Source organism: Oryctolagus cuniculus, chromosome X, assembly GCF_964237555.1.
Source record: "Oryctolagus cuniculus chromosome X, mOryCun1.1, whole genome shotgun sequence".
Taxonomy (NCBI): Eukaryota; Metazoa; Chordata; class Mammalia; order Lagomorpha; family Leporidae; genus Oryctolagus; species Oryctolagus cuniculus.
In genome coordinates this window covers 82,326,964-82,343,375 of record NC_091453.1, presented here as the reverse complement: position 1 = coordinate 82,343,375, position 16,412 = coordinate 82,326,964, and the positions used below count along the sequence as shown (strand labels likewise).

General features: G+C 37.6%; 1 protein-coding gene across 20 annotated transcripts in view; it reads left to right on the top strand.

The window, feature by feature from the left end:
• Nucleotides 1-16,412, top strand: part of PAK3 (p21 (RAC1) activated kinase 3) — a 278,987-nt gene that overhangs the window by 245,026 nt on the left and 17,549 nt on the right. For all 20 annotated transcript variants that reach the window (XM_070067235.1, XM_051827257.2, XM_017349809.3 and 17 more), the window contains 5 exons: nt 368-416; nt 727-839; nt 3,954-4,071; nt 5,527-5,626; nt 6,129-6,325. In XM_070067235.1, the coding sequence (XP_069923336.1) occupies nt 368-416; nt 727-839; nt 3,954-4,071; nt 5,527-5,626; nt 6,129-6,325 (577 nt within the window). The remainder of the gene's footprint in view (nt 1-367; nt 417-726; nt 840-3,953; nt 4,072-5,526; nt 5,627-6,128; nt 6,326-16,412) is intronic.

The window sequence follows — 16,412 nt, the reverse complement described above, 5'->3', positions numbered from 1 at the left end:
CTAAAAGGAGCAAGTCCATTTTGCTCCATTCATTATTGCAAAGTGCATGGCCCATGAACTGGTGCCAGAAAGTCTGAGTGGAGCTCCTAGCCCACCTCAAGGACTACACTGTACTGTTTCAGGAACAATTACTATATAAAATGGTTGTTCCAGTATTGTGCACTTAAAATTTGTTAAGAGGGTAGATCTCATGTTAAATGTTCTTTCCACAATAGTAATTTGTTAAAAAGGTTGTTCCCATTTTACTTCATCCTTTCATCTTGACTTCACTGATTTTCTTCTGAGAATAATTATGTTTTATTTCACATGACATTTGTTTGCAACAATATATTGATTGCTTATTCATTTATAATTTTCACTTTCACAGGGCATCAGGGACTGTTTACACAGCACTGGACATTGCAACAGGGCAAGAAGTAAGTGCCAACATTCAGTCTTGATGTGTATTTTCCTTTATTCATTTTTGTCAGGTTTCCTCTTTGATGGCATCCATGCTAGAGAAAATGTGTAGCCCTGAGTTGAGAAGGGAGTTTATTAGTATCCAAAGCATCTGCAGTGAATGGTTTAATTACGTGTGACCATAGGAAAAAAGCCTAGATTTCTGGCACAGAGAAAGAGTTTAGTAGATAATGAATTTGTATGCCTCACTCTGTGTTCCTTGAAAGACAAATGTTTGTATTTATTGTGATATTTGTAATTTATTCTTATATTTTAATCATCATTCAGGTGGCCATAAAGCAGATGAATCTACAACAGCAACCCAAAAAGGAATTAATTATTAATGAAATTCTGGTCATGAGGGAAAATAAGAACCCCAATATTGTTAATTATTTAGATAGGTAAGTGTTCTCTCTCCTTGGGTACATGTTTCCATTATGGGATGTCATTTTCTTGGTAAGTGACTTAATTTGAGATTTATTCGCTTAACAGTCATTCTATACATATTTTTCAAATGCTATGAAGTAGTAGACTATTAGACCCATGGCTAAACTTGCACCCACTTGTCTTTGTCCACCCTTCGAACACTTGAAGAAATGTTTTATGGGTTTGGGTCTAAACATAAACAGTTTGTATAATTTCCTTTTGAGGATCACTGCTCTACATTGTCAGGAAATAGTCTATGGCAAGTGGGAGGGAGCGGGGGTGTAAAAAACATTTCATCAAGTGTTTGTTTGCAGCCAGTACAGTGTCTGGGAGTCTCAGTGAAGAAGGCTGACTACAATGGCTCTGCTTTAATGGGTGCTTTGTGATTAACTGACAGTAAGCTCTAGGGAATTCAGCTTTAATCTTAAACCTTTTTCCTAAACCAGGTAATTAATGTTTCTTTCATCCGTGGTATTAATAGTGTGTTATAAATAGTGTGTTATAAATAGGCATTTAAAGACAGGACTAACTCTTCACTTGTGGTTAACATCTGTCTCACTCAGTTTCAATAAGTGTTTGTTTAGCACCAGTGTGCTGTGTTCTCTGCAGGGATACAAAGGAAATAAGGCTAGGTCTTCAGAAGCCATAAACTTAAGATCTTGCTTTGCATGTTTTGGGCCAGGTAGGCCAGTGATACAGAAAGAGGAAAACTTCATAGGGAAAAAGGAGGGTCAGATTATCATCTTGGTCACTGTTTCATCAAGTGTCTTCAAAGGACCCTCTGCAGCAGAGTGACCTGGCATAATTTTGTAAAAATTCCATTTGTATTTGGAAAAAATGCAGATTTCTAGGTTGCTCTCCATTACTAATGAAATGAGGCCTGTGAATTTTCATTTTTGAATGTATTTGAGTCTTCTTTATTTCATTTTAAAAGCTTTTAATTAACATGTGATATTTGTACAAATTTATGGGGCACAGTGCAAAATTTCAGCTCATGCATAGAGTGTAAACTGATCAAATCAGGCAACCAGCATCCGTACCTCCCTACTTTTGCTCCAAATTTGGAGAATACCAGCTCTTCCCCTCTATTTCATTATATAGTTTGTAACATATTATTGTAAGATATAGTCATCTCACTGTTCTGTGGAACACTAGGAGCTATTTGTTCTATCTAACTGTGTTTTGGTACCTGTTATACACTTTTTCTCTCTTCCCTCTCTACCCTCTCCAGCCTCTAGTTATCAGTACCTTTTTTGTAGGTCTTTTCTTTATTATTTTATTTATTTCTGTGTTTTTAGCTTTTATTTAAGAAATACAAATTTCATAGGTAGAGCTTTGGGAATATAGTGGTTCCTCCCTGCATACCTGCCCTCCCACCTCCATTCCTGTCTCACCTCCTACACCCTCTCCCATCCCATTCTTCATTAAGATTCATTCTTAATTATCTTTATATACAGAAGAACAACTCAATACTAAGTAAAGATTTCAACAGTTTGCACTCACACAGAAACACAAAATGTAAAGTACTATTTGAGTACTAGTTATACCATTAATTCACATAGTACAACACATTAAGGACAGAGATTCTACATGGAGAGTAAGTGCACGGTGACTCCTGTTGTTAACAATTGACACTCTTCTTTATGACGTCAGTGATCATCCAAGGCTCTTCTCATGAGCTGCCTAGGTTTTGGAAGCCTTAGTTATCAGTATTCCAAGTTCACATCAACTCTAAAAAATCCACACAAGAGACAGAACGTGTAGTATTTTCTTTGTCTGGCTCATTTCACCTAACACAGTGCCTTTCATTTCCATCCATTTTGCTGTAAAAGTCAAGACTTCATTATTTTATAGTTGAATAATATTCCATTGTACTTATATCCCACATTGTCTTCACCCATTAATTCATTGGTGGATGACAACAACTGAAAAACACCCAGTCCACTTAAGAAATGGGACAATGATCTGAATGGACATTTCTCAAAAGAAGAAATAGAAATGGCCATAAAATATATGAAAAAATGCTCAATACTAGCTATCAGGGAGATGCAGATCAAAACCAGAATGAGATTTCATCTTGCTCCAGTTAGAATGGCTATTATTAAAGAGATAAAAGTGTGGGCATTTGACTCAGCAGTTAAGACAGTAGTTAAGATTCACACATCCTATTTAAGAGTGCCTGGGTTTGACTCCTGGCTCTTGCTCCTGATTCAAGCTTCCTGCTAATGCAGACCCTGGGTGGCAGCAGTGATGGTTTGGGTAATTAGGTTGCTACCACCCTCATGGGAAACCTGGATTGTGTTCTCTGTTCCCAGGCTTCAGCCCCTAAACCATTGGGGACATATGGGGAGTGAACTTCCAGATGGACGTGCCCCCCAAATTAAAAAGACCAAAAAATGCTAGTGAGGATGTAGACAAAAGGTAACCCTACACACATAGTGGGAATGCAAATTAGTGCAGCCATTATGGAGAATAGTATGGATGTTCCTCAAAGAAAAAAAAAAAACTAAAAATAGATCTACCATATGGGCCCAGCTATTATACTTCTCAGTAGAATTAAAAATAGAATGAAAGAGATACATGTACTCTGATGTTCATTACAGCACTCTGCACAATAACCAAAATATGGTATCAGCCTAAGTAAATTTTCATTTTTAACCAACTTCCCAGGTGACTGGTATGGGCACTGCAGTGTGAGCACCTCTGGATATATAAAGCCTTATTTATACTGATGTGGGCCTTAGAGCAGGGTGGGATCCTTGGGATCATTCCCATTCTCTGTAATTCCTGTCTCTTGCTGAGTAGGAAGATAAACATAACTTCTAAATAATAAATAAATAATACTGCTAAAGTGTCTTCCTATGATCTTAGGTGAATTCAATAACTTCATGCTCTCCTTACCCAAATTGTAGGGCTCTGTTGACCTTCTACCCCATAGTTGATCACTTGGGGGTATGTCATGAATAACTACTCAGAGATAGTTGGCACAGCACAACTCACAGTTGACCTTATCAGAACTGAGACCTGGAAGTATTAGAGCCCCTGCTTCCTTAATCCCAAGTCAAAGTCTTTTTCTTTTCTTCTTATAGCTACTTAGTAGGTGATGAACTATGGGTAGTGATGGAATACCTGGCTGGTGGCTCTTTGACTGATGTGGTCACAGAGACCTGTATGGATGAAGGACAGATAGCAGCTGTCTGCAGAGAGGTAAGAACATTTTTCTAGTTTACAGGAACACCAGAATTGGAGGTTCTTTATGTTCACAATCATTATAACGTCAAAGTAACAACAGCACAACTTTTCTACTGGAAAAACAATCAGAGAGTGTAAACTCAGTTCAAATACTAACCAATTCACATGTCCCTACACAACCCTCCTTAGCCCCCCTTTTTAGTTGCTTTTCTATGGATCTTTTGAATTCATCATGCTATCTCCAAGATGCCATATCCAAGTCCATATACTGTATGTAGTCTCAGTGAATATGGGTTGTTGACATGGAATTTCTTTTTGATCTGGGGAAATGCTTATATAATAGTTATCTTATCCTGTGTGTTATGTCAAATATAGCCTGTGAGTCATGTCAAATACAGACCATTTTATATTCCCACCATTTTCCAGAAGACAATTTAAACAAGATCCTTCTTCAGCTCAGAAAGCAGTTACTTGCCCAAAATGATCTGAATATCCCTGTAGCCTCCCGATGGACTGAGGATCTATTTATTTTCCAAGAACACTACCGTCCCTCTAGCTTCAAACTAAATTAATGACATTCTATTATTTTTACTTTGTTCAATATTTTAAAAAAAAACACATATTCTTCATTGGAATCTATTATGGACATTGTCATGTTCCCCATTCATTATGGATGGTTTTCTGTAGTTGAAAGAAGAAATTCTCACTCACTGAAACTTGAAAACTGATAATAACAAAATAAAACTAAATGATACAGGTAAACTTTCCTTTTCTTATGTTAAATTGGTCACTTAAATTTCCTCATTCCATTTCTCTTCTTATCCATATTCCTATTCCTCCTACCCCAAACACATGCACGTATCCACCAAAGTCAGGTTTTCTTTTTGTGCAGTAAATCACACTTAGAGTCATTCAGGGAAATATTCTCTTCTGAGCCTGGTTCCCATCTTCCAGTATTACAGTGTAAAAGCATTTCCAAACAGGTAGCCATAGTTGCCTCACAACCTACAAGCAGTTCCAAAGTTTAGCTGTCCATCAGAAATAGCTTGGGAAACTTCTTTTAAATGTGAATTCCTGAGTCTCACTCCAATCAAATCAGACCATGTACTTGAAGCTTGCTATATCTATATAAGATCAACGTTGATCCATAGTTTCCAGATAACTGGGCTAAAGTATGATTTCATTAATTGGTTAGTTTGACTGTATTAGCGATTAGTGCTACTTGCCGCATCATCACTCTTCATGACCTAGTCTGTCATGGCAGCCATCATATGTACAAGGATAATGCTAAGCAGCATCACTGATATAAAATGGTAAGGTGGTTTCAAAGTTGGTTTTAAATCTTTTGGTAATCTACTTCATTTCACAATGTAAAAGTATTCCCTTTCCCAAAATTTATCTAGTAATGAGATGTGGAATTAAAAAAAGTTATTTATGATATAATTAGAACTTTCTTTCCTGATTCAATAGTGCCTCCAAGCTTTGGATTTCTTACACTCAAACCAAGTGATCCATAGAGACATAAAGAGTGACAATATCCTCCTCGGGATGGATGGCTCTGTTAAACTGAGTAGGTATTTTGGTTCAGATGATGTTTGATGGAGAATCAGAGAATTTATGCTCTTCTACTGTCTGTATTGAGAAAATAATGGCTACTGAAAGGACATTATTTGAGAGCAGTTAGAGCCCAGTTTGAACAGAAGAATTTGTCTAGCACTGTGTTTTTGTAGATTATGACCAGATTTCTTAGACTTAATATTTCAGAATTTCTAATGACTTCTAATATAGATGAATGGGAAATACCTAATTGAAAGATTCTGTAAGTTTGACAGTACAGTAATGGGTGGGGAGAGGGAACTAGACTGAAGACTAGTAAAAACACACATCATATTAGTTAGTTCAGAACTTTTTAAAATCAGAGGCAGCTGAGAGATCAAGTAAGAAAAGGATGTGAGCCAAGAAGTTGTGGAAGCTCAGTATCTGACTAAGGAAGGTACAGACAAATCTCAAAGTGACCTATTATATAAGGAAAATAATTTGGGTCTATTTTAACTGATTTTTCTTCTCTGCAGCTGATTTTGGGTTCTGTGCCCAGATCACTCCTGAGCAAAGTAAACGGAGCACTATGGTGGGAACCCCCTATTGGATGGCACCTGAGGTGGTAACTCGAAAAGCATATGGTCCGAAAGTTGATATCTGGTCTCTGGGAATTATGGCAATTGAAATGGTGGAAGGTGAACCCCCTTACCTTAATGAAAATCCACTCAGGGTAAGTAAAAAGGGAACTCAGGTACTTTATCCCCAGGAAAGTAGAAAGACAAAATGTCATTGCTTGCTTCCACCAAAAGTGACCAAAATAGTTTCTTTTCTCAGATAAGTAATATAGAAACACCAAGCCAAGTTAAAATTTTCAAAATTGCCATGATCTTTTTAAAGTTTATCTTATAATGTCTCAATAGTTTTCTAAAGTTCTTTGATATAGGTATTTCTAATCACAAGGGTCCTTAAATTTCTTTAATATAGCTCTCTAGTGTAAGCTAGATGTTGGAAGAAAAAGATCGTTTTTAAAAATCACATGCCATGGTTAAATGATCTATCTAGGAAACAGTTGCCTTATAATTATTTTAACAAAGTAAATAAATGCATTTTCAGAACAGCTATAATTTTTTAAAATTAGATTTTCCTTCATTATCAGTAATGATTTATTGAGCAACAACAGCTTGGTGGGTATTGAATGGAACACAGAGATAGACATAGTGCCAGCCTAGTGAAATCACAAACTTAATTAGAAGACTGTCAAGTGGAAAATGAATGGAAATAGTTAGAGTTGGGTAGCTCAGTTTGTTACTGCAAAATCAGAGGTTTGTTCCTCACCTGATCCTGTTAACTCTGCAAAGAGATGGGCTCCATTTCATTGCCTACCTGCACTCTCTTTATGCAAAGACATGCTGTTGGTCATGAGGCGTAAAACAAAGGTGTGTAAAAGAAATATTTGCTCAGTGTAAAAGCAAACTAGCAGCTATTTTGTTGTATATAGCCTAAGGGCAAGCCAGAAGCTGGGTTTTGTATATATAAAATCATCTCATTGTTGAAAAAAGAAATATACACACAGATTCTCAAAAATCATGCATAGAGCTGGCATTTTGCGTATTGTCTGTGTTGTTACCACTGAGTTTAAAACTGAATTTTACCTTTGACATACAAAAACTGTTGTCCTTAAAGGGCTATCTGTTTCCCCACTAAGCTTGTAAAATCCATATTCAAGCAAATAGATGGGGCTTTCTATACATGTAAATGAGCCTACAAACTAATTGTCTAGTTGTTTTTGCGGTTGGACATTCTGTAATTAGGAGCTGCATTCCCTATGTGTGGAGAGGGGGATGCCTCCTCCCGGCCTTCCTCTAATTCCTCTCTGGTATTTGGCCTGTTATCCTAGTCCTTGCACTGACTGGAAAACAACAGATATGAGTGAATTTCCTAATGAATGCTATGGGCTATTGCTCTGGTCTCATGAAGCAATCTGGAAGTGAGATGTGCACGATGATTAGCTGCCTGCAGGGCTGAGTGGAAAAGAAGGGGCATTTTCCCACCCTTTGTAGGTCAGTCCTTGATGCATTTAATCAAGTCCACCCCTGACCTATGGAGCAGCGCATCAGGATAATTACACAGGCTTTTCCTTATTGTTTAACCACCGTGGCCCATTAAGGAACAGCAGTGAAAGAACATATCAGGCCTCTTGTTTCCATAGATTTCCTCCTCTGAGTTTGCAGAGCTTGGAGGCACTAAACGGATTATGGTATTTTGCGTTCTGCCTCATAATGAGTAATTTACAACCTGCAAAATTTAAGGATTAAATAAATGGCTCTGTAAAGCAACTGGTCTCAGTAATGCATTTATTACCTTCTTCAGTTCCCCAATTACAATTGATCGCTCTTTAGCAAGGCTGCTAATTGTTGGCAAAAAGGAAACAAGTTTTAATCTTAATAGGCATCTTCCAGCCTGGGATTAGAACTCATAATTAACAGCTTGTCTCTTAGAATCCACAGCCTTATATCTAAACAAGTACTTGCAGATTAACAAGCCACAAGGTTCAGGAAGCCTACATTAAAGGCTATAACAAAAAGACCTGTCAAAAAGACCACCCTGTTGAATTCCACTGATAAAGATTTATTCTAACTTTGCTCTTTACTCTGGGGTGTAATCAGCCTCCAATTAATCAACAAGTCCCTGTTGAGCCAGCTCTCTTCTGAGCCTCTCTATCCTAGGCACCAGGAGTTCCTTTTTAGTCTTGATTGCAAATATGCTGCCCTCATGTTCTCATAAAGAAAACACAAAGTCTCAGAGTATACACCCTTATTTGGAATTCAAAAACTGTAGTTAACTGAAACGATGAGGAGGTTGGAGATAAAAAGATATAACATGAGCCTGTTTGGAGCTTGCTTCCAATGCTACTTGTCCACCATTTTAGGTTTTGTAGTGAAAAGTGAAAGGAAGGAAGTGAAAGAAGCAGAAGGAAGATGGTGGTAGAGGGCAGCTTGTATAAAACAATGTGGTCTAACGGTCAGGCAGATCTGAGTGTGTCCTAGCTTCATGTAACACCTTTCCAAACCTGTTTCTTATCTGTAAAATTGGGCTACTGTCTACCTTGCAGAATTGACTTGGAATCTAAATAATAATGTGTTTAAATCTATCACAATGTTTAGCTCACTGAATTGTGTGTGTATATAAAAATGTAAGAACTGTTGTTATGTGTATATATATATATATATGTAGGTGTGTGTGAATGAAAAGTAAGAAGAAAAAGAAAGGATGTTCCACGTGATTTTTAACCAATCATGAAGGGAGGTTGCATTTACCACTCTCCTAACAACTTCCCTTTCACACTGGTTACATCCCTTTCCCCTCAAGGAGTGAAGGGTTTTGCGCAGCTCTATGTAGTTAATGTGAACATACAACACTGAAGAGAGGTTCAAGGTTAAGTCTGGGATTATACATTTCAAAGTTGTTTACATTTCACTGCAAGTTTTTTGTCTTTGTTGTGTGAGTTCCAACTGAACAAACTATGAATATTGCCTGTTAACATATTGTTGATGCAAAGAATTAGGTAGTTTGTCCCCCCAGGTAAAAAGTGGTTGGGAATTTTCTAAATGTAAATTGCTCTGTACTAATTGACCTAATTTGCTCAAGAAATTCCTTTTAAGGGTCGAGAATTATTAACTGTAATGATGTTATGAGGCTGGTATGGTTCCAGAGACAGAGAGGAGACAAGCTCCTTACCATCCCCCACTGCCTAAAGTCTTTGCACTCAACATAATTGGTCTTGGACATGTTGTTCTGTGACCCATGGACATTTTTAGTAGAGCCTCCAATAATAAAGTGCCTTGTTCCTTCTATTTGCCAAAGTGACTAGGTTAAAAACTAAAGTTCCCCTTTGAATCTGTAAATCAAATATTGGTGCTCTGCTAATCGCAGCTTTGTTGATAATTGAAGGTATAGATTTTTAAAACCGTTTATTATAATGACCTAATTCCAAATAGGGAGGCTCAATCATTTAAGTAAAGCAAAATTTTGGTTCATTTTGTTTCTCAGCACCAAGGCAGTGCCTTTTTATTAATTTTGCTTCCACACATAGTGGGGCGTTTTTATCAACACTTTGGTGAAGTTTGTCATTTATGAAATGTCTCAGTGGCATCCTCTTTGAAGTCTGTACTGGAGCCTTTGGAACCCATTGTTTGTAATTTTCCTAACATTTATCTAAGTTGAAATGAACTCTAAGTGTCCTTGCTTTAAACATCTGAAGGTGCATCAAACATTGGATCACTAGAAGACAGTTAATAACAGTGCTACAACAGTATTTAGTATAGTATTTGAATCACAGATCCCATTCCAGTGGTTCTCCTCCTGGGTTGCATTGTAGGATCACCTCTGGAGCTTTAAGAAACCGTAACATTAAGTTCCCATCTCCAAGAAAAAAATGGCAACCAGGACTAGGCTATGTGACAAGCCCTTACAGGACAGTGTCCGGAATGAACAACAATTATCTGTTGGACCTCTTGGAGCAGGGTTGTTCAACTAGAAAAGAATGTGCTGTCATTCTGCCCACATTTCTCTATTTCTTCTAAAAACTTACTAGTAACTCTGTGAAAGCCTTGTTGGAATCCTGCTGCACTCTATGTCCTTCTCTGATTTACTAGTACAGAAACACTATCAAAAAAGACACATTGGTTCAGCAAATACCCCTATGATATGTTATTTTCTATTTTCAGTTTTGCTTTTCCTAAAAATGGAGTTAATCACTAAAGTGCACTAGCTGCTGACTGAGTACCTAACACGTATTTATACCTACTCAAGCCATCAATCTGAGTACTCATGATTAGGAGAGCATTACTTGTATGGCCAGGGAGAAGGGAGGGCAGAAACCTAACTTCAGACTGTGGTCTATGCCAAGAGGCTTCCTGTTCTTACTCCCACGCTTAGAGCACTGCTCGAATGGTAGTTATTCTTACTTTTGCCTACAGGAAAAGGGAAATTCTAGTTAGTATGTATATCTAGGAAAGAGAGGTTAAGCGGAATAAGAGAATCTCTAGCAACTGAAAAACAGCAACCAAGGGCCAAACTGCTTCTAGTTCCCTCCAACCACTGGAACCTGTGCCGTGGATTGGAATGTCTGGGTTTGATGGCGCGTGCTCATTTGGAATTAAAGTCAGACATAAACTTCCTGAGAGCCAGAGAAGCAAGCATACTTTGCTCACACTCAGTCAATATTGTTTTGAATGTATTTCAGGAAGAGCTGGGAGCATTCCCCATCTTTTTCCGTAAGCCACTATGGAACAGCAAAGTTTATTAATGGTTTGTTGACACTCCTACTTTGAGGGCAAACCTATGCCTAAAATGAGGGGCAAGTTGGGATAATTACAACTAAAATAATTATAGAATGGCAACAGACTTTTTTCAATCAGAAAAAAAAAATTGCCTGTCAAAAGATAGACAGCTCTTAAGAATCATTGGTTGTCAGGGGTTCAGTATAGGAAAGTGGGACTTAGCCATAGGAAAGCTGCAAGTCTCATTTAGATTGTAATTCAGAAGCAGACAGTTCAAACTTGTGAGTTATGACCCAGAAGACAGCCAAGGGAGAAATTGATTCCACAGCAAACTAAAACCCAAAAAACTCTGACCAGGCGAAGAGGAAGGAAAGAAAGTTTAAAAATGTGGTGACTGGAAACCCACTGTTGGCCAATACTGATAGTCCCTTATCCTACTATTACCTTATTCCTCAGAGTCCTTACAGTATGGTTTAGGACTAAACTAGTCAATATATCTCCTGCCCTAATAGGTGTCATGCCTCTCTCATATAGTTAAATCCTTCAAACTCAAAGTTTATTCTAAAAAGACAAATCATGGAGTGGAACGATAGGCATTTGTCCACTGAAGTGCTCATTCACTTGTTAAATCCTATGGCTTTTGCAATCTGTGCTTTTACAAACAAAAAATGGCTTTATCAAGAAAATAAGGGTTTTCTTTATAAGATCATTTATAACCTTTGCTGCCATTTTGATCTATACCTTTTCCAACTGTGTTGCAATGTTATTTTAGAAATCCCTTTGCTTCTGATAATAGAATACTCTGAGATATCTTAGCTATGCCTCTCAACAGAGAAAGTTGAATTGATTAAGGCAATCTTAGCTCAGTAGCTGAGAAAGTAAGAGTTTTAACATTATCCCAGGATTCAAGCTGCTCTTTTTGCTGTAGCTTCTTTCTTTTCTCTTTATCTTTCTTTCTTTTCCTCCCCCTTCCTTTCTTTTCTTGCTTCCACCAGAATAGTTTCTCTTTAATTAGCTTTCTATATTGAGCTGTCACATGAGATTTACTTAAATAAAGGGGGAACTTTGTAGTTTCCTTGCTCTGATTCTATATGCTTTGGCTGTAGGTAGGCTTTGATACTGCCAAAAGGGCTTTGTTTTGAATATATGTTGTCTTCAGAAAGCAGCTTGAAGATACCACTCTTATAATCTCCAGACTGTATCCTGCAGAGTGGAAAGATCCTCCTTGTCCTACCAAGAGAAAACACACTCTCATGATGTGAAATATATTGCATGTGTGACTTAATAACCCCACTATGATAATAATCTTGGTGTTGAAACACTGAAGAGCACTGCAGTGATAGAACTATTGGAGGAATACCTCGTCCACACTCTGTGGTATGATGGAAAGAATAGCATGTTATTGTGTACAGGGCTGTTCAATTGATTAAAAGCATTTGAAACTAAAGTTGAAATGAGTTTATGTGAGTGATAATGCATGTTTCACAGATCATATCACAATCAGGTTGTTTTGATTCTAATATGGTCATTTGGAAAAGCCCCAAAGATTCAGGGAGTTGGGCCCATCCTGCTCTAATATTTTGAAATGAGGCACAGATAAATGTGTAGTGTGAAACAGTACCTTAGACCTAGAAATTAGGTGTGGTTAAAGAGAAAATGGGAGGTAAGGAAATTCTTATGTCAAATATGAAAGTGTTTTGTGAAGTTTTGTGTGAAAAGGACCAGGGAAATGCAGCAAGAGGAGAATGGGTCCTAAGATCCAGGTCCCCTTGGCTTCTGATACTTTCTAGACTTTATCATCATTTCTCTGCTTTTTTAAAATTCCACCAGCTAACTTCCCTCTCATTGTCCCTTGGCCCCTGTCCTTGCCCTATTGTTTCTGCTCCTTTTGCTTTTCATAGCTTCCCTCCTCTACCTCCTGCAACATTTTTCTTTTCTTCCTCTCCTATAACTATGCCTACTCCCACTCCTACTTCCAACTCCTCTATAGTTTCAAACCTTGGGTACTGCTTGGGCTGCCCAGAGTTACTTCATGGGCACAAGTAGCCTGGTCCACATTTCTTTAAAAAGCACTATTAATTCTGACAATAGAACGAGCTCATGCATTGTCAGAGTTGTCTGGTATTTATCTTGCAGCATTGGTCAGTCCTTTGTGCTTAAAAGGAGCACTCTAAAGCTAAGCTAACACCTAATCAATCAGCACTACCTAATTACCTTTTACTATCAGCCTATAAGGGGATAGGTTCATTTTAAATAGCTTTTTAAGGATTAAGCAACAACAAAAGCCCCAATAATTTGGTGACAGATGAAAACTTCTGTGAAAGACAAGCAGAGAGCTAAATTAGAGCATATTACTTATCCAGCTATCACACTGAAGTATTGGGTTTAATAAGTTAAAGAATAAAATGTTTATTATACTGTAGTGATTTCTTTTTACAGATTGAGTCCTATTTATACTCTTCTTAGAAAAAAAAAACTGTGCCAGGATCTTTCATGAAATCCATAAACACACCAGAGGCATAACACACTCTGATCTTTAACCTCTTGTGATGTCAGGTCATAAGTAAACTAAGTCATAAGGTGTCAAATCACTCATTGCCAAATCTTGCTCATAAAACATTCAAAGTTAGTAGAAAATTCTAAAATGAGAAAGAAACCAGGATAGCAGTAGGTTAAAGGCAACAACCAAGCTACAAACTACATATAAGCCTTCAACACACACACATACATACACACACATGTGCACTTGAAAACAATATGAAACCCCTCCAGCTGGGTACTTGTCCTTTGGTCCCCATTTTCAAGTAGGTGCAGAATGATTGACCTTGAGACAGTCCATTTCCTCTGCACAAGTAGAGATGGATCAGGTAAGACATTTGCTTATACACCGTGTGCCTCATTGGAAAGCCTTTGTCTGCCTCTGCTCTGAGAATCCTACCCCAGACCGGAAACAGTTAGAGATGGTAGGTGGTATCATGCACTCATCAAGAGCATGGACTCTGGACTCACAGTTTCTGGATTTAAACACCAGTTACCCCATTCCTAGTTGTGTAACACTGAGCAAGTTCTTATTGTCTTTTTGTTTGTTTCATTTCTTTTATTTGAAAACAGAACAACAGATACAGAGACAGAAAATGTGATCATCCATCCACTGGTTCACTCTTCAGATGTTCACAACAGCCAGAGCTAAGCTAGGCCAAAGCTGGGAGCCAGGACTTAATGTGGGTCTCCCACAGGGATGGCAGGGACCTAAGTGACTGAGCCATCTCCTGCTGCTTCCAAGGATACACATTAGCAGGTGGCTGGATTAGAGGCCGAGAAGGAACTCAAACTCAGACACTCCAGTATCAGACAGTGACATTCCAAGTGGTGTCTTAATGACTTGGCCACTACACCCACCACAAGTTATTCTTAAGCTCACAAGTCTCAGTTTCTTTATCAGTTAATTGGAGATCATAATAGAGTCTACCTCAAAGAGTTGTTCAGTAAATCTATTACATAAGTTGATAGTAATCATTCAATAAATTTTATCTATTAATAATTCCCATGTACACGATATTTACACAGATGTTATAGTTCAGTTCCATTGTATGTTAAATAATTTTCTATGGCCTGGGCTGGGAGCCCACTCACAGTGTATAACATGATTTCCATGGGAAAATGTGTTTTGAGTTCCAAATATTCAATGTACAAAGAGATTTTTGTACCACACCCTATCTTCTTTGTAAAATGAGTCTTTATGCTGGTTGCTGGGGCCTCTCATCGTTGCTAACACATTTCCATGTTAAGTCCCCTAGTTTGTTCTCTAATGTCTTAACCTAAAGTTTATAAGCTGTTATAATGAACCGAAGTCACAAACTAAAGCTTTTTAATTAAATGGTTAGTCTTGTTGCAAAACTGCTTTAATGAAAATTTATTGGGTACATATGTTTTGGGACTTCTTTGGAGAAATGTAGTAACTTCTACAATGACTGTTTTGATCTTTCTTAACTGAGGAAATTGCCAATAAGGAAAATTGAATTATTACTTCAACTGTTTAGTTTTTTCTTAGTACTTAGGTAAATTCAGTTGTATATCAGTCAATGAGAACTTTAATGTTTGTGTGTTATTGGTAAGTTATTTAAGGTAATGTAGAATTCTAGAACATCAGAAACTTCTAGGTCATGTGTATATTGCAATGAAGAAAGCTGCCATTTTTATGGTCAAAGGTTGTATTTCTAATACTATAAATGAAATTAGTAGACCATGGGGCCTATACAAGGGTATGCCAAAAAGTTTATGGAAAACAGAATTAAAAGTTTATCTTGATGCAAAAAATTTGAAATCCATGCATACAAGGGGTCTTCAGGAATTTCAAAATTTTTCACACTAAAATAAACTTATCTTTTAGCTCCGTTTTCCATGAACTTGTTAAAGTACCATCATATTGTTTAACCTTAGACAGAAAACAGACCTTGTTTATTAATCTAAAAGAGAAGATAAGTTCCTGAACTGTTCTTTGAATTCCAGAGGCACTTGTTCTTCCCAGAGGCAATTGTAAATAAATTGGTATGAATAATATGTGAGCTTTGATCAGTGTGTACGTGTGTGGGGAAAGGGGAAGAAGGGTCCTAGAATGAGAACAGATGAAAGCTGGGAAGGTGAGCAATAGTCAAGTTACAGAGGATCCTATGTGCCATGCTAGGAAATATTTACTATGTTCTGTGGTCCTGTTTTCAAACAGCTATAGTGACCCCCTGCTTCCAATGAAATCTTCCATGGAAGCATAAATAAATAGAGAAAAAAACTAAAATTTCTCTGAAACAGATAGGTGTTGGGTTAGGGTCCTAGAGTCTCTACTCCTGTCTCTCCCCCTTCTTTTTTCCCTCTTATTTGCTCTTGAGGGAGATTTGGTGCAGCACAGTTTGAAAACCACATTTATGGACCATGAAGAGCAACCAAAAATTTTAAGCATGGAAGTGAATAATTTTATGACATCTCTAAGATTGTTAAGGGCATGGATTGAAAGATAAAAGGCCTTGAGTAAGGAAAACCAATTAGAAGGCTATTGTAATTTCAAGAAGCCCAATCTAATCCAAGGTAATGGGGATGGAGAGAAGTGGATAGGTATAAAAAACTTCTTTAAAGTTTCATTAATAAAGCCTGGTACAGTGATTACACTAAGGGCTGAACAAGGTTGCTGAATGAAAAAGGACAAGAATCTAAGAATGACTCTATGTTTTCTTACTTACATGAAAAGCAACTAACTTATATGGGAAATCTAGAGTCTTTTTTTATTCGAAAAACAGAAAGACAAAAGAGAGATAGCTCTCAGCCATTGGTATAGTACTACCCAATTACCTGCAATGGCTAGGGATCCATCCAGGTCTCCCATGTAGGTAGCAAGGGTCCAACTACTTGAGCCCATTTTCTGCTGCCTGCCAGGGTATGCATGAGCAGGAAGCTAGAATCCACATCAAGTACAGACAGGACTCAAACAAATGCACTCTGATATAGGATGCAGGCATCCCAGGCCACATCTTAACTGCCATGCCA